At 40.2% G+C, this 25,255-nt stretch overlaps 1 protein-coding gene across 50 annotated transcripts in view; it reads right to left on the bottom strand.

The window, feature by feature from the left end:
* The window catches only part of LOC105466558 (sorbin and SH3 domain containing 2), a 379,599-nt gene that overhangs the window by 47,063 nt on the left and 307,281 nt on the right, over positions 1 to 25,255 (bottom strand). For 24 of the 50 annotated variants that reach the window (XM_011715524.3, XM_011715522.3, XM_011715521.3 and 21 more), the window contains 8 exons: positions 23,869 to 24,041; positions 19,104 to 19,170; positions 18,244 to 18,288; positions 16,940 to 17,129; positions 13,802 to 13,916; positions 6,022 to 6,180; positions 5,228 to 5,311; positions 2,223 to 2,279 (listed from right to left, as the gene is read on the bottom strand). In XM_011715524.3, the coding sequence (XP_011713826.2) occupies positions 2,223 to 2,279; positions 5,228 to 5,311; positions 6,022 to 6,180; positions 13,802 to 13,916; positions 16,940 to 17,129; positions 18,244 to 18,288; positions 19,104 to 19,170; positions 23,869 to 24,041 (890 nt within the window). Of the gene's footprint in view, positions 1 to 2,222; positions 2,280 to 5,227; positions 5,312 to 6,021; positions 6,181 to 13,801; positions 13,917 to 16,939; positions 17,130 to 18,243; positions 18,289 to 19,103; positions 19,171 to 23,062; positions 23,815 to 23,868; positions 24,042 to 25,255 lie in introns of those variants that run through there. The other 26 variants (XM_071092729.1, XM_071092733.1, XM_071092735.1 and 23 more) reach the window with 6 other exon arrangements.

Here is a 25,255-nt window from a genome sequence, read left to right as displayed (position 1 = left end):
AACTATTAGATTAAATTTTGCTTAAATATCTGTAACTGTTCTTCATTAATGCCAGTTTTCCAGTTATGGATTAAAAACTATGTTATTCATGGTAATATACCAGGCAGTTGATAAATGGTAGCTAAGGTAATGTCTAATCAATTACATTTTTTAACCAGCAATGTTTAATAACAAAAGGTTATTAAAAATCCAGAACCTTAAGAGAATATATTTTCTTACATTCTGAAAAACTATAATGTGAAATTAATAACATAGTTAACATATGCTATTAGAATCATACAACACTCCCTCTCAATCCCAGAGATAACTGGCAAATAGGTCAACTACTGGAAAAGTGCTTTTTGTGTGTTTTTTTTTTGCCACTACCATCACATGATAGAATGCAGAGAATTAAGTTTCTACTGTTTCTATGCCCAAGAATTATTGTGTAATATTAATTATCAGAACTCTTTTCAAAGAAATTCAATAGTTAACAAGAAATAATATTAAGTAAGTAATTTGTTTTTAAAAGATTTATCCTCTAAATATATATCTTGGAAGTGCTGAAAAGTGTGATATACAGGAAATAGCACTGAAATGAAGGTTAAGAGATATATATATGTTTTTCCGCCACTATCTTACCATGTGATTTTGGACTTACTTCTTAAAATTATTGCACTCTAATTTTTTTTTAACTGAAAAATGAGTGAGTTGGACATGATGCACTCTAAATTCCATTTCAGTTATCTATGAACCTACCTTAAAAACACCCTAGAAATATCTGAGAAAAATATCCGACCACATTGAATTTCAAAATAAATTCTTGGGTTGCTCATATATTGAAATGAGACTCTTTCTGCAGATATTAAGGTAACATAACATACAGAATATAACCCCTTGTTTTATTTGATTTTCTTCAGATTACATGCCTGCCTGCCTGGCTATAAAATGTAAGCCTTTAGAAATGGCTGAATTAAATAACCCAGAATGTTCCTGATTACTCTATTTTACTTTTTATTTAATATATAAATATTTTGATCACTTCTCAGTTTTAACACACACTCTGATGTTTACCACAGCGTAAATAATTTGAAATTGCAAATTGAGACTCTAGAAATTTGCATATTTCCTTGAGACTCTATACCTGCAATTCCAGTGGTCACCACTATGTGTCAGTAGTACCTCCTACAACATAAATGTTCTACTAGTTTTGTTTTCCAGTTGCACATATTTAAGACTTTTAATGAAAATAAGATATTTATTGTGTTATAGTATTCACTTAAGACCACAGAGCAACTACTGTGCAAAAACCAGTTTATTTACTTTGTTCCCATGCTAGTTGCTTCTAAGAGTTCCTTGCAAGGAGGCTTTTATATAGGTGATGGCTACCAAAACAGTGCCATTTCTGCTTATGTCTTCTAATGAGTCATTTGTCTACTTCCTAAAGTAATTTTCTGCTTTTCTTCGCAGACAGCAGGGTAACAAGCTTTTGACTCTGGATCATTTCTGCCTATTTCATGCTCTTTTTCAAATAAAACTCTGATTCAAATAAAAATGTACATTGGCTGCCATACATTTTTCACCTAGTTGAAATAGGCTCTTAAGTAGAGATTGCAAATGCATTTCATTTTATATGCCAGTGATAATTTCTTATAGTGGCTTCCTGGATCACAGTGTTGAGAAGGAGTAATAATGTCTGTCATGGGTATGAAACTGGGAAGTTGTGATACACAATTTCCAGGTATTTGCCAGCCCTATTCTTGTCTGATAATACAATCTATAAGTTGTATTTAGGAAAATGAAAGAATAACAATAAGTTTTAGAAATATGTGGGACATAGGCATCTGATTATCCACACTCCAAGCATTATAATAGAATGGTTCTAAGAAGCCTTCTAGTAGTAGTTTACTCTGTCTAATAAAAACAGGTGCTTAATATATGCACTAAGACTAATACTTTTGATTTTTTATTTTCACACTGCTGAATACCAGAACTACATAGGATAGTATAAGTAGCAGTTGTGGTTGGAATGATTCTTCACCCAGAGTCCAGGTATAGCCAACAACTCTGGTATAATTAATGTCCAGGCAGTGATACTGGATGCAACATAATGATGCAAAGATAGATTGTTTTTTTCAAAAATAGCTTAGACATTACAGAGAATTGTAAAACACAGATGTGCAGAATCACAGTCACAGCCTCTAAAGGAGATATCTGAAAAAGAGAGAATAACGTGTTTTTACCTCATTGAAAACACCAGAAGAATGATCTTGAACATAGTCCAGAGGCTTTTTAGGAGGCTGGGTGTAGATGCACCATAGAAGCAGAAGTGTAGGGATGGAATGGAGGAGAGTCAATGGCAGCAAGGAATGAACATGTGGAAAAGGTGACAACAGTTAGAAATTGAGTGTTGACGGCACCAGCTACACAAACAGAATGACATGAATGGAGCAAAATAGGGGCAGCTGGGAGGAAGTGTGCAACGTTTGCAAATATTCTCAAGCACTGGGAAAATTCGCTAGTGTTCAATTAGTATATTTATAAACTCATTTTGTCAAATTTAATTAGCACTCCTAGTCTCTGGCCACAGAGGAATGCAAGGTATATTAAAGAAACATTAAAGGAGCAAGTGGATAGCATGCTGGTGAGTTTCCATGTGTGGCTGAAAATGATTATGGAAAATGCTGATAATTTAGGCTCAGTACAGAATAGTCCCTATAAGCTTTCTTTTTTAAATATTTTATTTTATTTTATTTTTTTGAGACAGGGTTTCACTCTGTCACCCAGGCTGAAGTGTAGTGGCACCGTCTCAGCTCACTGTAACCTCTGCCACCTGGGTTCAAGTGATTCTCCCACCTCAGCCTCCTGAGTAGCTGGGATTACAGGCATGCGCCACCACGCCCAGCTAATTTTTGTATTTTTAGTAGAGAAGGGGTTTCACCATGTTGGCCAGGCTGGTCTCAAACTCCTGACCTCAAGTGATCCTCCTGCCTCAGCCTCCCAAAGTGCTGGGATTACAGGTGTGAGCCACCACGCCTGGCCGTCCATATAAACTTTCTAACCAACAGCAACAATACATATAAAATAAAGCTACAGAATGTTTTTCCTTGAAATAAAATACATTTACGTTCACACTAAGATACAAATGAGAAAAAGTGAGAGAAAACATTCCTCCTATGAGATAATAATGTAGGAAAATTCATTGGTTTGTATTCATTTACAGTCACTTTTGATTCAGTTCAATAAGCTACCTTGAGTCTAACCAAGTCTCCTTTGCAGTTTAATGGACAGAAGAGACCACCATCACCAATCAGTAAGCCATATATGGTCAATATACAAGTATATAAATCAGCATATGATATAGAAATGGTTATATCTTGTTTTCTAAAAAACCATCAGTGTAACTGGTATGTTATTTAAGAGTCTAAAATGCATAAAAACATGTGTAACTGACACACATCAAATGCACTGCTGTTGGTGGATACAGTTCCTAATCAGGGAAGTTGTTAGCTGAACCTTGAGTTGACTCTTTTTTCTTTTTTTTTTGAGATGGAGTCTTGCTCTGTCACCCAGGCTAGAGTGTAGTGGCGAGATCTTGGCTCACTGCAAGCTCTGCCTCCCGGGTTCACACCATTCTCCTGCCTCAGCCTCCCGAGTAGCTGGGACTACAGGCACCCGCCACCATGCCTGGCTAATTTTTTGTATTTTTAGTAGAGACGGGGTTTCACCGTGTTAGCCAGGATGGTCTCAATCTCCTGACCTCGTGATCTGCCCGCCTTGGCCTCCCAAAGTGTTGGGATTACAGGCGTGAGCCACCACGCCTGGCCGACTCTTTTTTTATTTGAGACGGAGTTTCACTCTGTCACCCAGGCTGGAGTGCAGTGGTGCAATGTCAGCTCACTGCAACCTCTGCCTTGGTTCAAGTGATTCTCCTGCCTCAGTCTCCCAAGTAGCTGGGACTACAGGCACCCGCCACCACAGCCAACTAATTTTTGTATTTTTAGTAGAGACAGGGGTTTCACCATGTTAGCCAGGATGGTCTCGATCTCCTGACTTCATGATCTGCCCGCCTTGGCCTCCCAAGGTGCTGGGATTATAGGCGTGAGCCACCGCACCTGGCCTCGTGTTGACTTCTTACCCCCAAAAGACTAAGCAATAAGGCCCAGCCTCGGGGCTTCCTCTGGTGGGAGTCTGGGGATTAGAGAAGTTGTGATGCCTTTCACTGGCAAGCCTGGAAATCAAGATCCACAGGGCTTCCTGAGTTTTTTCTTTCCTTGTATCCCTAGTGGGAAACTAGGTACAGTCATGTGTTGCATAACAACGTTTCCGTCAACGATGCACCCTGTAGATGACGGAGGTCCCATGGGATTGTAAGACTGTATTTTTACCTTTTCTATGTTTAGATTTTCTTAGGTACACAAATACCTACCACTGCATTACAGTTGCCCACAGTATGGAGTGCAGTAACCTGCTGTACAGGTTTGTAGCCCAGGAGCAATGGGCCACACCACACAGCCTAGGAGTGTAGCAGGCTCCAGCATCTGGGTTTGTGTAAGTACTCTACGATGTTCGCACAATGGCAAGTTCACCTGATGACACATTTCTCAGAACCGGTCCGCATCCTTAAGCAACACGTGACTGTATTTTATAGTGGGATTACTCTGGCAGTATATTATACTGAAAACTGCCCAGAGAGTTTCATTTTTCTTTAACAGCCTCTGCGTTTAACTTCTTACTCTGCCATTTGCTATTTGGGGCACATTACTTAACCCCTCCAGTCCGCATTTTCTTCTTATTGGCGGGACATCAGGAGGCCTCGAGGAGATAGTGAAGACAGAACTCCGCGCTCTCCAGGTGCCTGACGTTTGCTCAGCAAACAGGCCTCTCAACGTCAAGGTGCCCTTCTGCTTGAACTAGACCAAAGAGACTGTAAACAAATACAAATCTTCTATAAAGTTATAATAATTGCCTGAATATTTCAGCACAGAAACTACCTCAACATTTTGAACTTGCAATGAATTAGATATAAAGACCTAATGAATGACCTACAAACCATATAGGAAATGTCTGAACACATTTAAGCATTTGGTACAGAAATGAACCTAGACTACGCTGTACCAAATTTGTGTATACGTTATGCATTCGGCCTTCGTTCTCTGAATGACACCCACGTCTCCTGATAATGGTATTTTAGAAATCAAAAAGCATACGCCTAGTTTTCTTATATTAATAGTCTAGCCTCACTTACCGGGCGTCCAAACTCCAGTTCTGAAAAGAATTTATACCAGGGCTCATTTTCTAAATCTATGTCATCTGGATTTATGCGATCAGTCTAGAGCAGATGTGAAGGAAAAGGGAAGGAAAAGGCACACTGAGCAAAGTGAGGGAAACGCTGTGTGGCACGAAAAAACACGCGCGCATTCACACGCAAACATGCATCACCTCTCACCCCACGAACCTCAGCAGGAGAGAACGGAGGAAGTAAAGTAAAACAAGTAACATGAGGATGTGAAGGCGAGCTCCATGGCAGTGGGCCCCTAGTTCTTTCCTCTGTCCATCGTTTCTAATTGGCATAAGTGGTAGACAACTCTTGCTCCAGTTGATCCACTTATGCCTGAGGCATGAGCTATGGACCACTCTCTACGCAGCGAGCCTGGGTCTGGCTGGCACGCCTGATGTTTGGAATAGGCTCAACCCAGTCACCAAGGAGCTCTTTTGGGCGAGTCACTTCGTCGCCCCTGCCCTCGTTGGTGGCCAGCAGTCCCAGCATGGGAGCCTGCAGTCTGCAGACAATTCACTGGGGGCAGGCAGGTGGAAAGCCTGGGATGGGGAAGGGTGTGGGAGGGGTGGGGAGAGAGGCGAGCTGGGGGAGCGGGACAGGGCGTTGGGGGGCTCTCAGGGGCCTGTGGATGAGAAGATTCTGGGGCCTGGGTGGATGCGAGCGGGGCCCGGGGTAGTGGGAGTCGCCAGGCTCTGAGCAAGCGAGGGCTGCACCTGCACGTCTGCCGGGCATTAAGAAAGGTAAGGAAGGGAGGAGCTCACCCGGGTGGGAGACAGAGCCGGGGCGCGCGAGCTTGGTGTGGGGGCGCCACTCCGGGGCGGAGGGGAGGGGCTACCAGTGACTTCTCCGAGGCGGGAGCTAGAAAGAGGCTTCCGGCCAGGTTCCCTTGGAACAGGTGTCGGAGTTGTTGGGAGAGGGGGCTGCAAGAAAGAGGGGTGCAGAAACTGGTTCATTAGATGGAGGCTCTGGGCGGAACCGCGGGGACACCCTGGCCGCGCGCGGTGCCTGCGTTAGGCTGGGAGGGGAGCGCGCGCCGGAGCGCGAAGTGTCCTTAGGGACCCAGGCACCCGGGGGACGATCCCGGCCACGGCGAAGCGCTGCCCACCAGGAGTCTCGGAATGTGGAGGAAGATGCCCAAGATTCACCTCCCGGCTGCCTACTTCAAGCTGAGAAGGGGATCTGGTTTTTCACAATACCGTGGATGGCGGGGCAGGGGAGGGAACTTGGGATAAAATCCCATCTTGGTTTCCTTGATGTTCTAATTTAGAGAAAAAGCCCATTTTATAATTGACTTGCTTCCCCTCAGAGGTTTCTGAATGTTGTTTTTAAGATGAAAAAACTAGGAGTGTTAATATAAACAGTTGGAGAAAATACAATTATTTTAGTAATAGAAAACAGATGTAGTGTGTTTACTTTACCTAGCAATACCCTTAATATTTTCAAATAATACACGCCTGACTAGACTGATTCAGGCTGCTGATTTTAAATTAAGTCTAAGTGCTTAAAGTACTATATGCAAGTTATTACTTCTTTGATAATTACTATATGACACTAATTAAATGTGGTAAAATTGAAGAGTGTACAGTATCTTAAGTCAGAAAAAAAAATTCTAAGAAAAATTATATGGTTCCCTAAAAGCCACTGACTCTGGCTAGGAGAGGAGCTGTGACTCCCAAGACATATTCCAGGAGGTCTAGTCAGTGCTCACTGCGTCAGAGCAATTCAGTATCATTTGCTTACAATTCTTAAAGGAAGTCAGGGACTTAAATTAAGTAGCAACATCTTGGTTATGAAAGAAACGCTATGTAACCTTCACAGTGCTGGGAGCTTGAAATATTCCATATTCCAACAAAAGCCATGATTTTGACATTGTTCTACTGTTTTATTGACTCATTGCACTTACAAGTTTTGCTAATGATACACAGTCTACACTTAATAATAAATTATACTCACAGTGTTTTTAGTGATGTGACTTTGTTTCAATATTTTATAATAAAAGAATATAATAGTTATTACAGACAATGATAGAAACGTTTGCGGCATCATGACAAAATAGTGCAAAAGCCTAAGTTATCCAAAAGATGTAGTGATCATAATTATAAAGACTGTGTGGTGTTCCTGGGAAATGCTCACAGTGAGACACCAAGCAGTAAAAACCGAATCTAACCAGGCACTTGTACAGTAGTTACAATGGTATTACAAAGCTTGTCTCTGCATGAACACAGTCAAGAAAGTCACACATACACAAAAGACTACAATGGTGTTCTGATATTGAGACTGTTTGTTTTTTCTTTCTTTGAAATATTATTTTGCTTTATTGTCATAATGTTATTTTTGTAATAAATAAATTCAGAGAGAATATCCTACTATTAGACATGGGAAATGCCTAGAAATCTTGAGATATTTTTCCTTATTTACGTCAGTATTATATTTGGTTTACACCTCAGAAGTAATAGTGAAATTGTTAGAGACAAAATACTCTAGTAATCAATTTGCTATTTTCTGTTGAATTTAAAAATTTAATTCAATTTACATTTGATTCAATAGTTGCAATAGTATTGAGATTTTAATGTCAATAAAGTACTATTTTTCTCCAATTATTATTTAGATCATTATAGATGCATAATTATTTTATGAAATGGTTTTACTGGAGCTGGTTTTTAGGGAAACTGACAGTAGAGAGAATTTCCAGTAATTTCTCTTCTGTTTATAGAGACATACTATTTCTTCTACAGGAAAACTAACCTCTGATTCTTTTAAACGTCATAGTTCCTAATGTTACACACTCAGTGATATTATTAATTGATTATTATAACTTCTGCTTTCAAGAATAGTATTTTGTTTTGCTAAGGGGAGATAGAAACTTCTCTTAGAGGAAAGGAACCTGTTTAAGAAACATTATGAACAGCAGAGGGCAGCCGATTTACTAAATGAATAAGACTTGTTAGCTGTGTAACTTTGACTCCCACCTTAAGAAAATATATAACAAATGGATATACCAAGTCCTGATTTATAGTAATGCATCTCTATGATAGAATATGGAAAAGGAAACAGAATATCCTCCATTTTGCATCATACCTTAGAATGGCAGTTTTCCATTAATTATGCTTTTGTTGATTTAATAAGTCAATTTATAGTTACAATGGGCAACTATCTAGAATGCATGCCAATAGAAATTAGCAGAGAAAACGCCCAAAACAATGATAGCTGGGAATTATCAATAACTATGGAATGCAATGAAAGGCACATGTTTGAGCAGAGTTGTGTTAAAGGAAGTGTTAGTGGCAGAACTAGAATTTTGTCTTTGCTGTGGTTAACCTATTGAATCTTTTATCATGCAATAATTAAATGTCCTATGGAGGCACTGCTAAGGAACACGGAAGCCTCACAACAGTCAGTGACACACATACAGATGGTCAGTCAACAGATGGATATTCACACAAATCACTAATCTCAGTGATTTAACACTTTCCATGCGGAACATGGACATGCCTTTGAGTACAGCACTAATATTAACACTCAGAGACTCATTTAGGAAGTATGATTATGGTTCACTCTAATTGCTCAGAAAAGACAAAAGAACAAAGATACTGATATGCATCTTTCCAACCTTGGTGTGATTTTTTTTTTTTTTGGTTTCTTTTCATAAAAAAACAAAACACCAGCAGACCTCCGTTTAAAGCTAACTTTGTGTCGTCAGTGCAAGAGGATGTGTTTAAGAAAAACTGTAACTATAAATCACACGTGATCCTTACTTTAAAGCTACCAAGGGTGAACAACTTAAAAAATTTTAGTGTTTTCTACAATTAAAAACATTCAATTGTTTTTGTGGTTATAGAAATTCCACTAAGTATTCTCAGTGAGGCATATGCTTTCTGTACGTTGTTCTATACAAAAGAAGTGTTGGTGCTATTTCGTTTTTGAAAATTATGCTCATTCCATTTTAAGCTTTAATGACATCGACTACCATGTTTTATATTTATTGTGGTTTCACAATAAATGCTATATACATTATCAGTTGGGATAATTCTTAACGGTCATCAGATGAAACTCCTTAAATTTTTACAGTTTAAGTATTGACTGACAATCTTTATTGATAAAGAAGCTTAAGCTCACTAAGGGTTTAAATTGCATTTCAACTCGGCACGGTGTTTCCAATGATTATTTTCTTCTGCTTTTATCGTGTTCAGGTTTAGTTATTGTAGGGTAAGGTCACATTTTCATATTTTTTTACTTTCATTTTTTTTTTACTTTATCAAGCATACAGAGGTCCTAAACAAATACTTTATTGATTTTTTTTTTAATTTAACATTAATCACCTACAAACATATCCAATGTAATGGGATGTAAAGGTTTTAGTAATACAATCCCAGGAGAGTTTTTATAATTGTCTCATGGAAAAATTAAATTGTGGAAATACGGTTCTGATTTGTGGTTCGAGTCCGTTCAAGGCAAATTCCTGGTGACCGCTGCTAAGTACTTTTCCAGATCAAACATTAGGCCCAATTAATTAACCTTTCTAAATTTACAGTCACATGAGTATTTATGAGCTTCAAAAAAGTGCACTCACTTTTACTTTCCCTGTTAAAGAACATAAACACGTACGCCACTGATTCCTAAGGAAGATCTTTTCGCCAGGGTCTTGGAAGGACTTTTGTTCAAACAGTACTAACCCCCTGCCTCCTCTGTATCCCAGGGAATCATGGAATTCGTGAGTCACTACTAATAGCAGTGTGTCAAATCCCTCCAAGAATGTTTTGAGACCCACTGGGCCTTTTGCACTAGAAATACATAGATTTCATGGATAAGCAACAGAACAAGGATTCAGTCCCTCACCAACTTTATCCTTTAACTGCAAGGGTGAAAACTGTGTTCATTCATTCACTTAGAAATTCCACGAATGCATATTCACTGAATACCTACTCTAGGCCAGGCATTGTGCCAGGTGTTGGGATACAACTAGTGGACTAGTCACGGCCCTCACCTTCAAGAAGCTCAAGATCTCATGAGGAACACAGTGTGCCATGGGCACATAGCAGGGAGAGCCTCCAACCTAGTGCTGAGGAGTCAGGCACATTCCCTGGGGGAGGTGGTATTGTGCTGGGACCTGGAGGATGGGATGGAATTCTCCATGTGAAGGACAAGGTGGTGGGGAGAGCTTTTCCTGGTGGGAAGGAGCAGCCTTTACAGAGGTCCAGCAAGGCGGGAATTGAATGTTCTCTGTGTAGCTGGAACCTAGCGAGGCAGGGAGGGTGGGAGGAGAGATGAGGCTGGAGAGGTCAGCTGGAGCCCAATCACAAGTCTTCTATAAAGTATGCTCAGGGTTTTAGATTTTGCTCGAAGGACAGTGAAGAGCCAGGAGCAAATTTTGAGCTGGAGGTTTTATAAAGATTTTCTAAAGATTGCCTCTGCTGTGGTGTGGAGACTAGACTGGAGAGGTAGGGAAATGAATTAGGTGGCTGTCACTGTAGTCCAGGCACGGACAATTGTGGGCCAGAAGAGAGGAGCGGCGGTGGCATTTCTCCTGGCAGGCAGACATTGAGTCCACTGGAGGAGAGGGCACAACCCAAGAGGGCCCTTTGGAAAACTGGGCGGATGGAGAGGCCGTGTAAAGATTCAAAAGAGCAACACAGAATTACCCAGGTGCTGTGTATGGTTTTCAAAAATGAAAAATGAAAAGAGCAAAGGAATGCTCCCAAGCCGTCTTGGAGTCAAAAGACATGAGAATGCACGGATCAGACCGTGTTAGCCCTCAGCGCTGCTGTTCGCTGTGATGCCACTCTCATTCAGCACGCGGCTCTTCAGTCTCTAGCTTGTATTTTCAAACATATCAGAATCTTATGTAAACTGTATCAATATGCAGCCAGTCTCCACATCACCACTGCCCACTTGGCTCTTTTTGTTTTCTGATTTATAGAGGCATTTGAAATGAAGTCAGGACTAATTGTTTTAAAAAGATGATGAGCTAGTCCTACACTGGAAAAGCTGGCCAAAATGTTCCATACGGCCAGCTCAAACCATTTTGCTTAAGGCTGGTCCTCTCCAAAATTGCTTAGGAGAGGTAAAAATGTTTGCTCTTTCCATTTCTCCATAAGATAGCCATTCTCATTTCCTTCTAAGTTTCTAAGTTCCTTCTACTTATCTTCTCCTGTGGCTGCAGAGACCTATCCGCACTCGAATCTCTGTCACACTCATGGCTCCAGATCTTCCTGTCTTACAACCAGTCACATCTGCTGGTCCTGTGTGGTAACTACTTAGGGCCTAAGTTTCTGATAAAGTAAATCAAGTATACTTTACTATAAATTAGTCAATAAATAAACTAATTTATACTGCAAAATCATCAAATAAGCCAATCCAATAACGACTACAGCTTAAATGTGTTTCCTGCTCAGCTACGCCTGGAGTGGCTATACAGCAGTGACCAAGTGCACCAGGCATGAGTATGTCTGGGCTCAACTCCTAGTTCTGGCTCCCACCGGCTATGTCTCCCTGGGGCAAGGCGAGCTAATGTGTGTTTCAGTCTCTTCATCTGTAACATGGAAATGCCACGTGTCTGCTTAATAGGACTGTTGGAAATTTTACATGAGATAAGGCATAAATTACTAATGACAGAGCCTGGCATAGAGTGAGTGCTCAATAACGATTTACAATGATTGCTATTGCTATTATTATTGCTATTGTAAAACAAAGCGTCTTTAAAGTCTTTTCTAACCCAAAGACAAGAGTAATGTGCGAATTTCAGTCACAATGATAGGGTCAATGTATAAACCCTCAATGGAGCAAAGGGAGCATTTTTTAGTTGTGTGTCTGTTTTAACCATACGAGAGGCTGTTTACTTTGCACAAACTCAGATCTACTCTTGCATAGATATTAAATGATAGATTATACGTTCCTCAAGGTAGAGAGTGTGCTCTGTTCCCCGCTGTGCACCTCACATAAAGCCTGGCAGGTAGCTGCTGCTCAATCAGTTCTGCTGAATGACTAAATAACAGAAACATCCTGGTGGGAGAGCTTCTAAAACCAATCCTGTTTCCTGACACCACAGCTCCCAAAGCATTCCCATACATTTACCATGTTCATTATCCTAAGAGTCTCATAAATTATTAGAAAGATCATTAAAGTTTTGTTGCTTAATTTAAATCTGAGACGTATTATTTTGCTGTTTTCAATTTTATGCATTGGTGACATTGTGTTTCACTCAATTCTCATTCTGGAAATTTCAGAGTAGCATGATACTCAATCATAGAAACTAGTAAATGGGTTATAAGTTTGCAATGGTGCCTGCAAATCAGTGTTTTTTTTTTCGTTCAGTTTTTCTTTCATAGTCCTGTTACTCTAAAAGATATGAGTTATTTAAAGAAAGGGTAAGAAGGCTGAGATAAATATCATGTATGAATTATCCGATGATAAGGTTTTGAACATGCTTCTCCAGAACACGACCACAAATACAGGGTTTCAAAAACTAAATCAAGGACACTCATGTTGGGTGTGGCAAGGCTAGGGTTTCCAATTAAACCACAGGGCTGGCCTTGGATTACATATGAGTGTGATTTCTTGGAGACTCTTGAAGGAGCTCCACAAAGAAAACTCTCTTTTTCCTGTTCACTGACACCTAAAATTCTTTTAGAGCAAAAATGAGAGTAAATTGCAATTGATTGCAAATGTTTTCCTAGAAGTAGATTTGGAAGGAGATGCAGAGGAACTGTGGAGTTTCAAAGAAAATCCTGAGGGCACTGATTTCTGAGGGGAAGCAAAGAACATGCAAGGGAGTATTGGGGAATCAAAACCAAAGGCCAAGGGAGGACCTATGTGTGAACCTGCACTTCGAGGAGGGAAGTGGTTCTTCTTAAGTGTATAGATATTTTTGTTTGCATATAATCAAATAACTGGAAAAAATCCTGCAAAGTGAAATATAATCTTGATCCATTAGAATGACAATCAATCAGGAAGCTTGAGGCTTGGTAACCTGAGGAGGGATTTAATAAGAAGCAATTAAAACAACTTGTTATAAAAAGGGCATTTGGAAAATTTCCCCTTCATCCAAAGAAATATTAAAAAGCCAATATGGAAAACAAGGGATAGAACTGCCTGGGTCCATGTGTATTGGGCAGATTAATCAATGATTTTTCTCATTAGCAAGCTATGATAGCAATGAAGCATTGCATTTATGAATGTTTTTTAAAAGTTAAACTCTGGTTAATGATTAGGCACAGTTATAGTTACATGCAAACGAATCTTGAATATAAATATATATGTGTGTGTGTGTATACACATGTGTATATATGTGTATGTATATACACCTACGTGTGTGTATATATATAAATACACACACACACACATAATTGGTCAGTAAAGACAATATATTAGAACATGTATCTTTCAATTCTGAGATGAGATGCACAAATCATGATACAAAATAAACATGATTTCTAAGTAATTACCTTTGTGACAAAAATTGCTAATGGATCTAAAATTCAGGTTTATTTGGGAACCCTGGGAGCCTAGCGAGCTGGCATATTCTGTTTAATGACAAGTGCTTACTGGTCTTTCATGCTGCAGAATTGATGACTTGCCAGGTTCATATTCAAAAATACTCCTTGGCTCAGACCGAAATTTTCTTGTGTCCACTTTTCTGTCGGGAGGATCCCAGTCATGCCTAGAAATAAACAACAAATCACACATTAAAATAATCCTTTTTGCTTAAAGCAATGGTATAAAACCAGTTATCTGTTTTCAAAGTTACTTTTAGTATAGTTTAAAAAAAATCTCTCAGGATAAAAAGCTAATCTGTGAAAAATACCACATTCCCCCACACTGGCTCAACAAGTCACATGAGGTGTTTGTAGACGCGCAAAGAGTGACCAGTGAGTGACCTCCTGGGTCCCTAACGGCAGCCATGTATGCTTGTGCTTAAAATAGGTGGCAGTATGCTCTGCTGAACTATGTGCGTTTAACCCACCACTTTGTGACCTTTGTGATCCTTGATCCAAAGTGACAAGGAGTAATGCACACACCATGTTTGATCTTATTTCTTGAAGAGGGATCATCGCTTGGGAAGAGTACAGAAGTGTCATGTGGGTTGACGTGTACCAGAGCAGGCAGTGTGGTACAGGAGGTCGTCTTTTGGTGTGAGCCTTGAAAAACCAGAGTCAAAATCTCACTCATGGGAACCAGCACTTTTCCCCCAAGGAATATCTTCCACGAGGCTGTCAGAAGACTTACGAAGGAAAGCTTCAAAAACGGGTTTTACAGAATTAAGCTTTTCTAGGCTGCTGAGCTAAAGAAGAAGGCTTCTTTGGGCTTTTTTTGTTTTGTTTTGTTTTCGAGACAGAGTCTTCCTCTGTTGCCCAGGCTGGAGTGCAGTGGTGTGATCACAGTTCACTGCAGTCTCAAACTCCGGGGCTCAAGCCATCCTCTCTCCTCAGCCTCCCAGGGGCCATGGTTTTTAGGAGGAAGGATTTTCTGACTAGAGATGGGGGTAATTCTGATTCCATGGAATGGAATGAAATTCTTGCTCCATGGCCCGTTGGAAATAGAAACGCTCTAAGGGACAGAATTAGGGGCAAGTCCTAGCTTTCTACTAAATTCATGAGTGATATGGAGCAAGACCCCTTAAACCTTCTCAGTCTTCATTTTTTTCCATTTGTGTAAAACGCAGATAGCAATAATGTGTTGTTCTTCCTTGCAGAGGAGTTTTGAGCATTACATGAGATAATACATATGAAAGCCATATGGAATTTTTTAGGAGGTCATCATATGTTTTAGTGAGAGATTTAATTTTCTTTTCTTTTTTTTTTTTTTTGAGACGGAGTCTTGCTCTGTGGCCCAGGCTGGAGGGCAGTGGCCAGATCTCAGCTCACTGCAAGCTCCACCTCCCGGGTTCACGCCATTCTCCTGCCTCAGCCTCCTGAGTAGCTGGGACTATAGGCGCCCGCCACCTCGCCTGGCTAGTTTTTTGTATTTTTTAGTAGAGACGGGGTTTCACCGTGTTAGCCAGGATGGTCTCGATCTCCTGACCTCGTGATCCGCCCGTCTCGGCCTCCCAAAGTGCTGGGATTACAGGCTTGAGCCACCGCGCCCGGCCAGTGAGATATTTAATTTTAACAAAACATACAGGACAGGTAATACCTTTAAATCAAAATGTTAATTTTGGTTATTTTTTGATGACAAAGATAACAATTTGTGTCTAGAAAACTGTTTCTCAATTTTAAGGCCTCACATAATTCATTCTGAGGAGATTGGTATTAAAATGAGAATCCCTTCACACATGAGGTGCGCGTTTTGGTGGGATATGCTGTACCCTATATGAACATCAATTACTCTATTATAACACTTTTATTTATTTTTTTTAGTGAAGATGGGATTTCGCCCTGTTGACCAGGCCAGTCTCGAACCTCTGGCCTCAGGCAATCCACACACCATGGCCTCCCAAAATGCTGGGACTGGCCAGGTGCAGTGGCTCACGCCTGTAATCCCAGCACTTTAGGAGACTGAGGTGGGTGGATCACGAGGTCAGGAGTTAAGACCAGCCTGGCCAAGATGGCGAAACCCTGTACAAAAATTATCTGGGTGTGGTGGTGGGTGCCTGTAGTCCCAGCTACTCAGGAGGCTGAGGCAGAGAATTGCTTGAGCCCGGGAGTCGGAGGTTGCAGTGAGCCGAGATCGCACCACTGCACTCCAGCCTGGGTAACGGAGTGAGACTCCATTTCAAAAAAAAAAGTGCCGGGACTACAGGCGTGAGCCACCACGCCTGGCCTGATCATCAGTCACTCTAAATGCTACAATAGGGTGTTGAATACAATTTTTCTGGAATGGGTATGATAATGCTTCATAACCAGCATTAATAAGAAATAATTTTTATATTCTTACTTATTAATTGCTAGGATAGCATAGGCCTTGGGTTTAGTGAGAGCTGAGCTTGGACTCTGGCTTGGACACACTATAGCTGTATGAGCTGAATAAGTTCCTTCCATTTTCTAAACTGCAGTTTCTTCCTCTCCTAAATAGATCGTATCTCACTGGGTTGTTCTCAGAATCAAATGATATGACACAGAAAAAGCGCTTAGCCTAGTGCTTGGCTTGTCATGAGCGCTCAATAAAGGTTACCTATAAGTAGAAGTATTAGTCATAATCCCAGTAAAAATAACACAATAAAATGTGTTTACAAATTTTTATTTTCATGTGGATAGTTTGTATAAAAATATTTCAGTGGAGAAATGAAAACTCGTAATGAAAAACTGGTAGAAACAAGTCACAGACACTAACTAATGCCTCCTTATGATTTATGAATAACTTCCCCTGCTTTCAAAAATGTCTCTTATTAGTGGACCGGGGGAAACAGAAAATTAACTGCATAGCCTGTAACCTGGTATACCAAAGGAAGTACATGTCCATTATTTCTATTTACTTGTCTCTTATATGTATGTATCGATCAAAAGGCAGAAAATGTGCCCATATTACTTCAAGTCTAATTTAGGGCACTCCGGTATCATGAAACAAGACAGTGAAAACATTTGCTACAACCCCAGCCGAGGAGGTCAATATGGTATATGTACGGACCAACAAGATTATATTAACTCTCTCTGTGAGTTGTGCACTGAGTCTTCTACTGAATGCCATGTAGCCTTATTTTTATCCTAAGCTAAACACAGGCCACCCTGGGAGGGGGAAATGCCTTACTTTTCTGTTGAAGACCGGTCTCTTGGTCGAAGTGGTGGGACTGGAGGTGGAACATGTGGGGGAGGCACTGGGGAGGACGCATCCTTAAAGGCATTAGTGCTGTTGTCGGAGTGGCTTTTGGAAAGAGGTCTGTAGGTTTGGGTCTTTGCAGCAGGGTGTGACTGAGCACTGTAGGGTGGGTTGTACAGACCTATCATGACAAAAAACAAAAGTAGACAAAAAGCAGAAGCAAATAACCTCTTACAAATGAATTAAATTATGTGTCCCCCTTGAAATAGCCAATGATTGCATAGAAATTATTATCAATAAGCATATTCATAATGCATACATTAGAAGATAGATTTTAAAATTTATTAATAATTTACTAATTTCCATTAATTTATTAATTACAAATTTATTCTGTACGTAAGCCCTGATTACAGTAAATCTTTGTCAATTATTTTGGAACTTGTAATAATTCAGACTGGTACTAAGAATAAACTTATAAGTACTCAGCAAATTTTCTCTTCAATTGTATACACTAAGACAATAGTTAAACAGCTGCTGAAGGGGAGGGGAGCAGGGAAAACCTCAGAACCTGGTCTAAAGAAAGAAGAAAAGAAATAGTTGTGCACCTGTCCTGAGCCTGTGGCTGGGCAGGGAGAGGAGCCCTGGGCGGAATCCCCTGAGACAACATTTGGAGAAAGTGATGAAGGGAAAAACATTTCTCAGGGGTCCCTCCCTCCAGCCTGCAGATCCCGGCAGGAGATACCAATGCTCGCCAATTCAAGTGGCAATGCCTGGAACTGAAGTCATTCTATTATGACCACTGGCAATTCTGAGTCAGAAAAGTGGCCCCGCCAAGGGGGATTTTAAAAATCTTTCAATGAATGGTTGCATTTTGGAGCTAAAAGCAGGGACAAGGTCACAGAATACTTTGTTTGACTTGTTTTTGGTGAAGTGTATCTGAAAGATCTTACACAATTGGAATCATTCTCTTTGCTGATAAAAGATCTTTATCTTATTTTGTACCCTGGGTTACAGTGTGTCCTTTCAGCCTGTCCTTCACACTTTGGTTAAACATTCCTGAAGCTGAGAATAAACAACAGTGGGAATGAATGAGATAAACCAGTATTAGTTCTCATTTCCATGAGAAAAGTCAATCCTTTTGTTAGGCATGCTCTGAGAAAGGAAAAGCCGTCGTCCTCCTAATATATGAACTGAAAACATGTGCTCAAACAGAAGGGCAAAAAAGGTGACTGCGTGGTTCTTCCAGCCATTGCTGAGCATAAAATAGACATTGCAAGCAAGGAAACCCATCCTACCTGCATTGTATGTGTAAGGAGTATGATACATGTCTGTGTCATCATCTAGAAAATGAAACATAAATATCATGGTAATACAGATTGCCACCAAAGTATAATGAGACAGCAGAGCTTCAGTGAAACAGCAGAAATTTGTTAGAAAAGCAATGTATTTTTCCTAGTTCATAATGCCATTTTTTTTTTTGACAGGGTCTTACTCTGTCATCCAGTCTGGAGAGCAGTGTTGTGATCATTGCTTACTGCGGCCTCCAAACCTCCAATCCCTGGGCTCAAACCATTCTCCCACTTAAGCCTCCTGAGTAGCTGGGATTACAGGTGCGTGCCACCACAGGCCTCTGCAAACTGCCCTTGTTTGTCTGTAACATACTCATCTTGCTGCCCTCCTCATAGCATGCGGAGTCAGGCCCTCGTCCTCGCTTCCCCGGGACCCTCTCTGCTCTGCATCGCGAATTTCCTTTACCAAGTGTTTTAGTGCCCTCCTGTCCACAGAGCTGGCTCAGGCAGACCTGCTCAGACTCACTCTCTTGATGAGAGCAGACAGGGCTGGGCAGAGGAACAGTGTGCCTGTTTACCAGGCAACACACCGATTTAGACTGTGGACAGGGGAGGACGGAGGCTGAGGCCAGAGTGCCTGGTTGTCCTCCATGGGGAGGCTTCTTGGCAGCTCAGGCGGTAGGCAGAGGCACAGGGATCTGTCACTGGAGGGGTGACAGAAGGAGAATAGGAGGCATGCTGAAAAGAAAGGGGATGTGGAGTTTGCTGGGGTCTTGACATTGTGTATGAATCAAACCTACACAAAAGATGAGTGTACCCCCTTCAACCCACTAGGACCTGATCAGAAAGCAGAGCAGCAAACGTACCCGGCTTGTGCACCATGTGAATTTGCTTAAACATCGTCTTGTACCAGTCCTTCGGCCGGTCGACTGTCTGTAACGAACAGAGCGTCCAGTGGTTACAAACTGGCTTCCAATCAACATGGCTCCTCAGCGTTTTCATTCCTCTATTTTATCTTCTTAATAACAGAGTCCCATTCTGTGATAAAATGTTCTGACTCTTTACTATGGCTTCATGACAATTTCAGCAATTTATTTAGTTACGTGTGCAGTTTGTTAATATATTACCTTGTGTTTGAATTTAGGCTGAATTGGAACTTCAGATGCTATGGTTTTATTTTTTCAAATTATAGCTGCGCCCAGCACTAGAGAGTTGATATTTGCACAAATATATTTATATAAAGTCCACTTAATAAAAGTTGTTGTTGTAATAAATTGCTTAACTCCTTTTGGTAGATAATCATCATTATCCTTAGATGCTTTTTATTGAACGTTCTGTCAAGACGGTGTTTTCAGAATTCACTGGGGAATATTTTTGACTCAAACTGTATTCTGATCAGCGTGGCTCTAGAGAAATACATTTGCTATTTACTAGTCTAAGTTACTAAAATACAGAATGTAGTAGGCGTCCTAGAGTCCTAGAGAAAATTTAAGAATGTAGATATTGCTTCAAAAATTTTAATATGATAATAAAGTGTATACAACATTGGCTCTGCTAAAGTTGTAAGTTCCTTGAGAGTAGAAGTCCTCCCGGATCCAGGCTTCGGACATGAGGGGAGCAGTAAGTTGTAGTGGAAAGATGAAATTAATGTAGAATCTTGAACCAAGATTCAAATCTTGGTTCCTTAAATTGCTGCTTAATACACTCTAGCAATACGAATTTGGGCAAGTCATGTCAACCTTCTTGAGCCTCGGTTTTCTCCTCTGTAATATATCATAATTATATCTAAGTCCTAGGATTGTTATGGAAATTGAATGAGATGATGTCTACACAAGGCCTAGAACAATGCCTAGAATATAATAACTACTCAATAATATCACTAGGGAACCACAAATATTTGTAGAATGAAATAATGAATCAAGGTAGCCTATTGGATGGAACTCTGCCTTTCTGTACACCTGTAAAAGTAGACACGTGCTTTTATAATCGTACTCATAGATTTTGCAAGATCTTACCCCAACTCTCTTAGAGCTACCTGGGCAACAAGCTTGACCATTCTGCTTATAGGAACTAAATATACCAGACTTTCCAAGACAGCTCTCTTGACTTAAAAAATTCCATTAGGACTGATACAAAAGTATTCTTATACTTATTAGACTGAGCTTTGGTTTAGATTTTCTTGCCTGATCTTTTTTTCCCCTCAGAAATGTGGTCACTGCATTTTTCATCTGGACATTAAGGGTTTTGTGCTATATCTAAATTTATTTTGACCTCTGGGCGTATATTATTCTGAAAATCACCCCAAATACAGATTAACATTAAGGGCCCCTTGACTTTGTTGTGAGTCAACTCTTCATTCTGGGCTCTTTCTCCATGGCATAGTTGAGGTTATTGGTGGAATATTCAGTCAAAGGATGGGAAATGGTGGAAGGGATTGCAGTGATGAAGCAAGAATCTATTATTTGCTGGCTCAAAGTTGCTAAACATGTATCTTTCAAGAAAGTTTATTTTTATAAAGGACTGATTTCTCTTTCATTAAACCTCATTTCTTTTATGGTACTAAAGCAACAGAAAATACAACATAACGTTGTGCAAAAATGTTTTCCTGGACATGCCAATGGCAACAAGGAAGGGTACGAAGTGAGTTCTATCACTGTATATGGCAATGCGTCTTGACAGACAGGTTTTTTTTCTTCACTTGCTGGAGGGCCTATATCAGGTAGAATCTCACAGTGATGCCATCTGCCAGCTTTATATGGTGAGCACAGAGAGGCCAGAAAATGCCCCGTTGGCAAAGGAAATATGAAGCTGGTAAACTAAAATATTAAAACTCTATATCCCTTTCTGAAAGAAGTACTCTCAGCATTTAAAGTTCCTTTTGTAAATTTTGTAAATGCCATCATAGAGATTGCTATGCCTAAGGTTCAGAATAAGAAAACAGTCTACTCAAATTTCAGGAAGTTTACTTTTGTATGTAAAATCATTTTGCATAATAAACAGCTACCAGCAATTCACGATGCAGTTTTTTCTACAACCTCGACTGAATAGACCTGAATTTTTACATTCCTACAGTTTTCAAAACATCAGAACTCTACACCAATTTAACATGCAGAGATTTCCAAAAAGAAAAAAAAGACATATTTTCTACACAGCAGTATACAGTGACTCTGTTCTATTTTTTTCTCCTTTTCACTTTTGAAAATACTCAACCAAGTGTTATATTGGAAGTAGAAGAATCTTGTGTTTCACTTAACTAGCTGGCCTTAATGACACAATCTCATGGGAGCTGAGCCCTGGTGATTTTTGTTGTTTTGAAGAACAGCAGTGAAAGGTTCACATAGATGTCCTAGGTCACATGAGAGAGGGCAATCTGGAGGGCTGCTTGCCTTCATTAAAATAGCTCAAAAGTACTGTTTGTTGACTCTTGGCTTTCTAGAGTTTCTGGATGACTTTACAAAATTCTGTTTCCTCGGCATAGGCTGGCTGTCTAAAATGATCCTACAGCACGGTACATTGCGACAGTACCGCCTTTGGCAAATACACTGAATCTGATCATCACTACTTTCTACACGCATGAGAAAGAAAAACAGCCTTGGAGAGTCTTGGCCTGCTGTGGCTCAGAGACAGCCTGACTTGACATTTATAATCAAAGCTAAACAAGGGGATGTGCTCGGGAGGGCTGTATGGTCAGTGTAAGACGAGAGTCCTCATAGAACTGTACCTTCTTTGTCAAGTTTTAAAGGTCTAAGTAAGAGGACAATTATGCATAAAAATTACGGTTCCTTATAAGGAACTTCTGCATTGGTTACATTGTGTTTTCTATTTTATAGAAGGGAAACTGGCATTAAATGTGTAGTGTGTTGGCTTATGCATACCCAGACGTGCTTTTGATTTGGCAGTGGATAAACATTTAAAAAATTTTAAGATGATTTAATTTTCATCAACCATCTCTAGCATCTCAGTTTTTCCTTTTGAAACTAACCAAGCAAAGTCTGGTTAGTTAAGGAAATTATGTCTTATAATGGATAAAAACATGGACCAGGCTTGCACGTCCATTATATATCATTTATTGACCTAAAACATACTCAGATATTTTTGACAAAATCCTCTCAGACAGAATCTACAACTACATAGAATCAGGACTTCTTAGTTTTGTCTATACTGTGCCTCAAGTGTCAATTACACAAAACCAATGACACCATATCTGTCTGTCTATCCCTACATAATTAGAAGAAAGTTTCAAATTTAACCATTTTGAGTCAGAAATCTTATAAGGAAAATGAACAAGAAAACATATCACCAGAAACATGTAATCATCACAAAATGAAGAATATTGGTCATAATCCCTGAACTTTTGTTTGGCACATAAAAATATGGCAATTGTCAGTTTCAAGACAGATTGTTAGAGCATCATAATTAGTCACATTCCCTCAATCTAATGAGTCTAAAACCCCAGTAATTGCTGTACAGATTTACTTTTTGGCTTCCAGTTGTAATACAGATGCTGAGAATAATCCATTTTAAACTCTTCTGTCTGTACATAAAACACATAATCCCCATATAAAAATGTAAAGTCAAGGAGAGAAGAAAATCCCCACACTTTATCATTAGTTCTTTTTGACTGTTTCCAATCTTACCATGGCTTTTTTTTTTTTTTTTTTTTCCCCCTGATCTCTTTCCCGTTCTTTGCTTCTATCCCTTATTGTCGTGGCTGCCCAGGTCTGCATTCCCGGGGAGCAGCTCTTGGCCACACCCCAGCTTTACATGGGTCTTGCTTCAAAGTACATGCAGCTGTGCTCCCTCCCCGCGGGGCCCCCAGCTTCACCTGCAACGGTGTTGCTGCTCTCATCCTGTCCCCGGCTTCCTTCTCCTGGCTGGCACAAGCCTTCTCTTCCAGTGGACTTGGTCAGCCAGCTGCTGCCTGCCCAGGTTCTCAGAAGCTGCCTCTGCTACTGCTGCGTTTTGCCGGAAGGGGCTGCCCAGATACACTGAGCAATGCTTTGGCAGAGTTTTAAAACTTAAAAAAAAAACCCAAACACTTTCACTTATCATCCCAGGAGAGCTCTCAGCAGGCATGGCTGAAGAGGGACACTAAAATGTGTATTTTTCTTCAGACAGCTTTTCCTTTCCATGACATTAACTCTCTTCACTCCAATCATCTCACCTCCCAACTCCCAAATCACAGTTCCCAATCCCCCGGTGTTAACACACATCCATTTCAAGAAACGAATACATCACTGGTTTATTTGCAATGCACATGGGAATTCAGTGCAGCCAAAGAATTTTCACTGTCTCATTCCTTCTCTTTTGTCTCTATTGCCCTAAGCCTCTTTGGTAAAAGGTAAAAGAAAAACAAACAAACAAACTAAACCACACAACCTAGTTTTATCATTTAACAAAATCGCAATGTTCATGATGTTTCATTCAAATAGAAAAACAGATTGTGTAATTCTCTCCCATCGACAGCTTTCTTTCTCTGCCACACACAGCCTAACATTCATGAGAACTCGGATGGCACGGAGGGCAATCCTCATTATATAAGACCCTAGGAATGCGCAAAGCCATGGACAATCTGTCCTTTGTGGAGTCTGTGCACAGCCCCAGACAGACGCACACGCTGGCATTTCCTACCGTTCTAATTGCTGTGGGGATTCCGGATTCATCCACGGGCCCGATCCCTGGGTAATGCGGGGCTTTGATGACGGTGACTCTCTTCTCTTCCTCTGAGGATCGGTACAGGGGGACAGAGCTGCTGGTGGTGCCATCCAGAGAGTGCGCGTGCTGGGGATACGTCTCTGTGGAATCTGTACAGAAAATTTGGTAACATGGAATGTATTCATTGCACAGGGAAGCATCAATTCATGGTGTCTTGTATATTTATGCCAACTGCAACACAGAGTCCATATTGCCATCACTATCCCTTTTAACTCATTTACTTTCCATTTGAGCTGGTGGAGACTGTGTAGGTGTGCGGGGAACAGACCTATACCGGCAAGGGCCTCACCGTTTCATGAAGAAGGCTGGGGAAGAATGGCATTTGTTACATGCCGGTCTGGAAGCCTCTGAGTTAGGAAGTGCTCTACATGCAGTATCTCTTCTTATCCTTCCAGTAATCTTTGAGGGAGGGCAGGATAGGGGGAGCAAGAACCAGTTTTATAGATGAGGGGCAGGAGCTGAGACAAGGTTAGTAATTTCCCTCAGGTCATCATTTACATTAATATTATTCTTGTGATACTGCTAACTACTATTATCTACAAGTTTTGAAATGTATTTCTAGACAAAGATATGACTGCTGAGTCAGTAACAGTGATTTCCTAAAAATGAAGCAAAACCAAAAATCACTTAAAAAAATTTTCACATCCAAGCCTATGGTTATGAAAGCTTATGAATAAAAAAATGCTTTAAAATTATTAGTACATTTCCTATGTGCGTTTTTACCTTAAAATATAAAAAATCATGACTTCTTACTTTTTGACGACAAAAACTGCCTTAAGGATATAATTTAGATGAGGCTTATCAAGTTCTTCATGGTTTTTAGTAACTTCTAGAATACTTTCAGAAGCAACAGAGTACAGACATGCAGTATATATTCCATTTACTCCTAGTTCACAGATATTTTTAAAAATCAACATTATTACCATTCCTCTGGTATGATTAATAATATGCCTTTCTATTTTTCTGCAATTAAATTGAAAATGTTGGTGACAAAGAATGACACTTTGTATTTACTCTTTATGTCATGGTTTGTCAGGACTGCCACTCAGAAAGTCCTTTAAGGTAGAAATGAAAAGAATTCTCATGTTTCAGGGTGGGACTCATTGATACCATCATGTGTATATGATATATATCATATACAAATATATTTTTCATGAAAAATGTGTATAAAATATCATAAGTAAGCTTTTTTTTTTTTTTTTTTTCTTGAGACGGAGTCTCGCTCTGTCGCTCAGGTTGGAGTGCAGTGACGTGGTCTCATCCTCCGCCTCCTGGGTTCAAGCGATTCTCCTGCCTCAGCCTC

The sequence above is a fragment of the Macaca nemestrina genome, chromosome 3, assembly GCF_043159975.1.
Source record: "Macaca nemestrina isolate mMacNem1 chromosome 3, mMacNem.hap1, whole genome shotgun sequence".
NCBI lineage: Eukaryota > Metazoa > Chordata > Mammalia > Primates > Cercopithecidae > Macaca > Macaca nemestrina.
The sequence above is the reverse complement of the archived record's forward strand: the minus strand, read 5'-3'. Positions and strand labels throughout refer to the sequence as shown.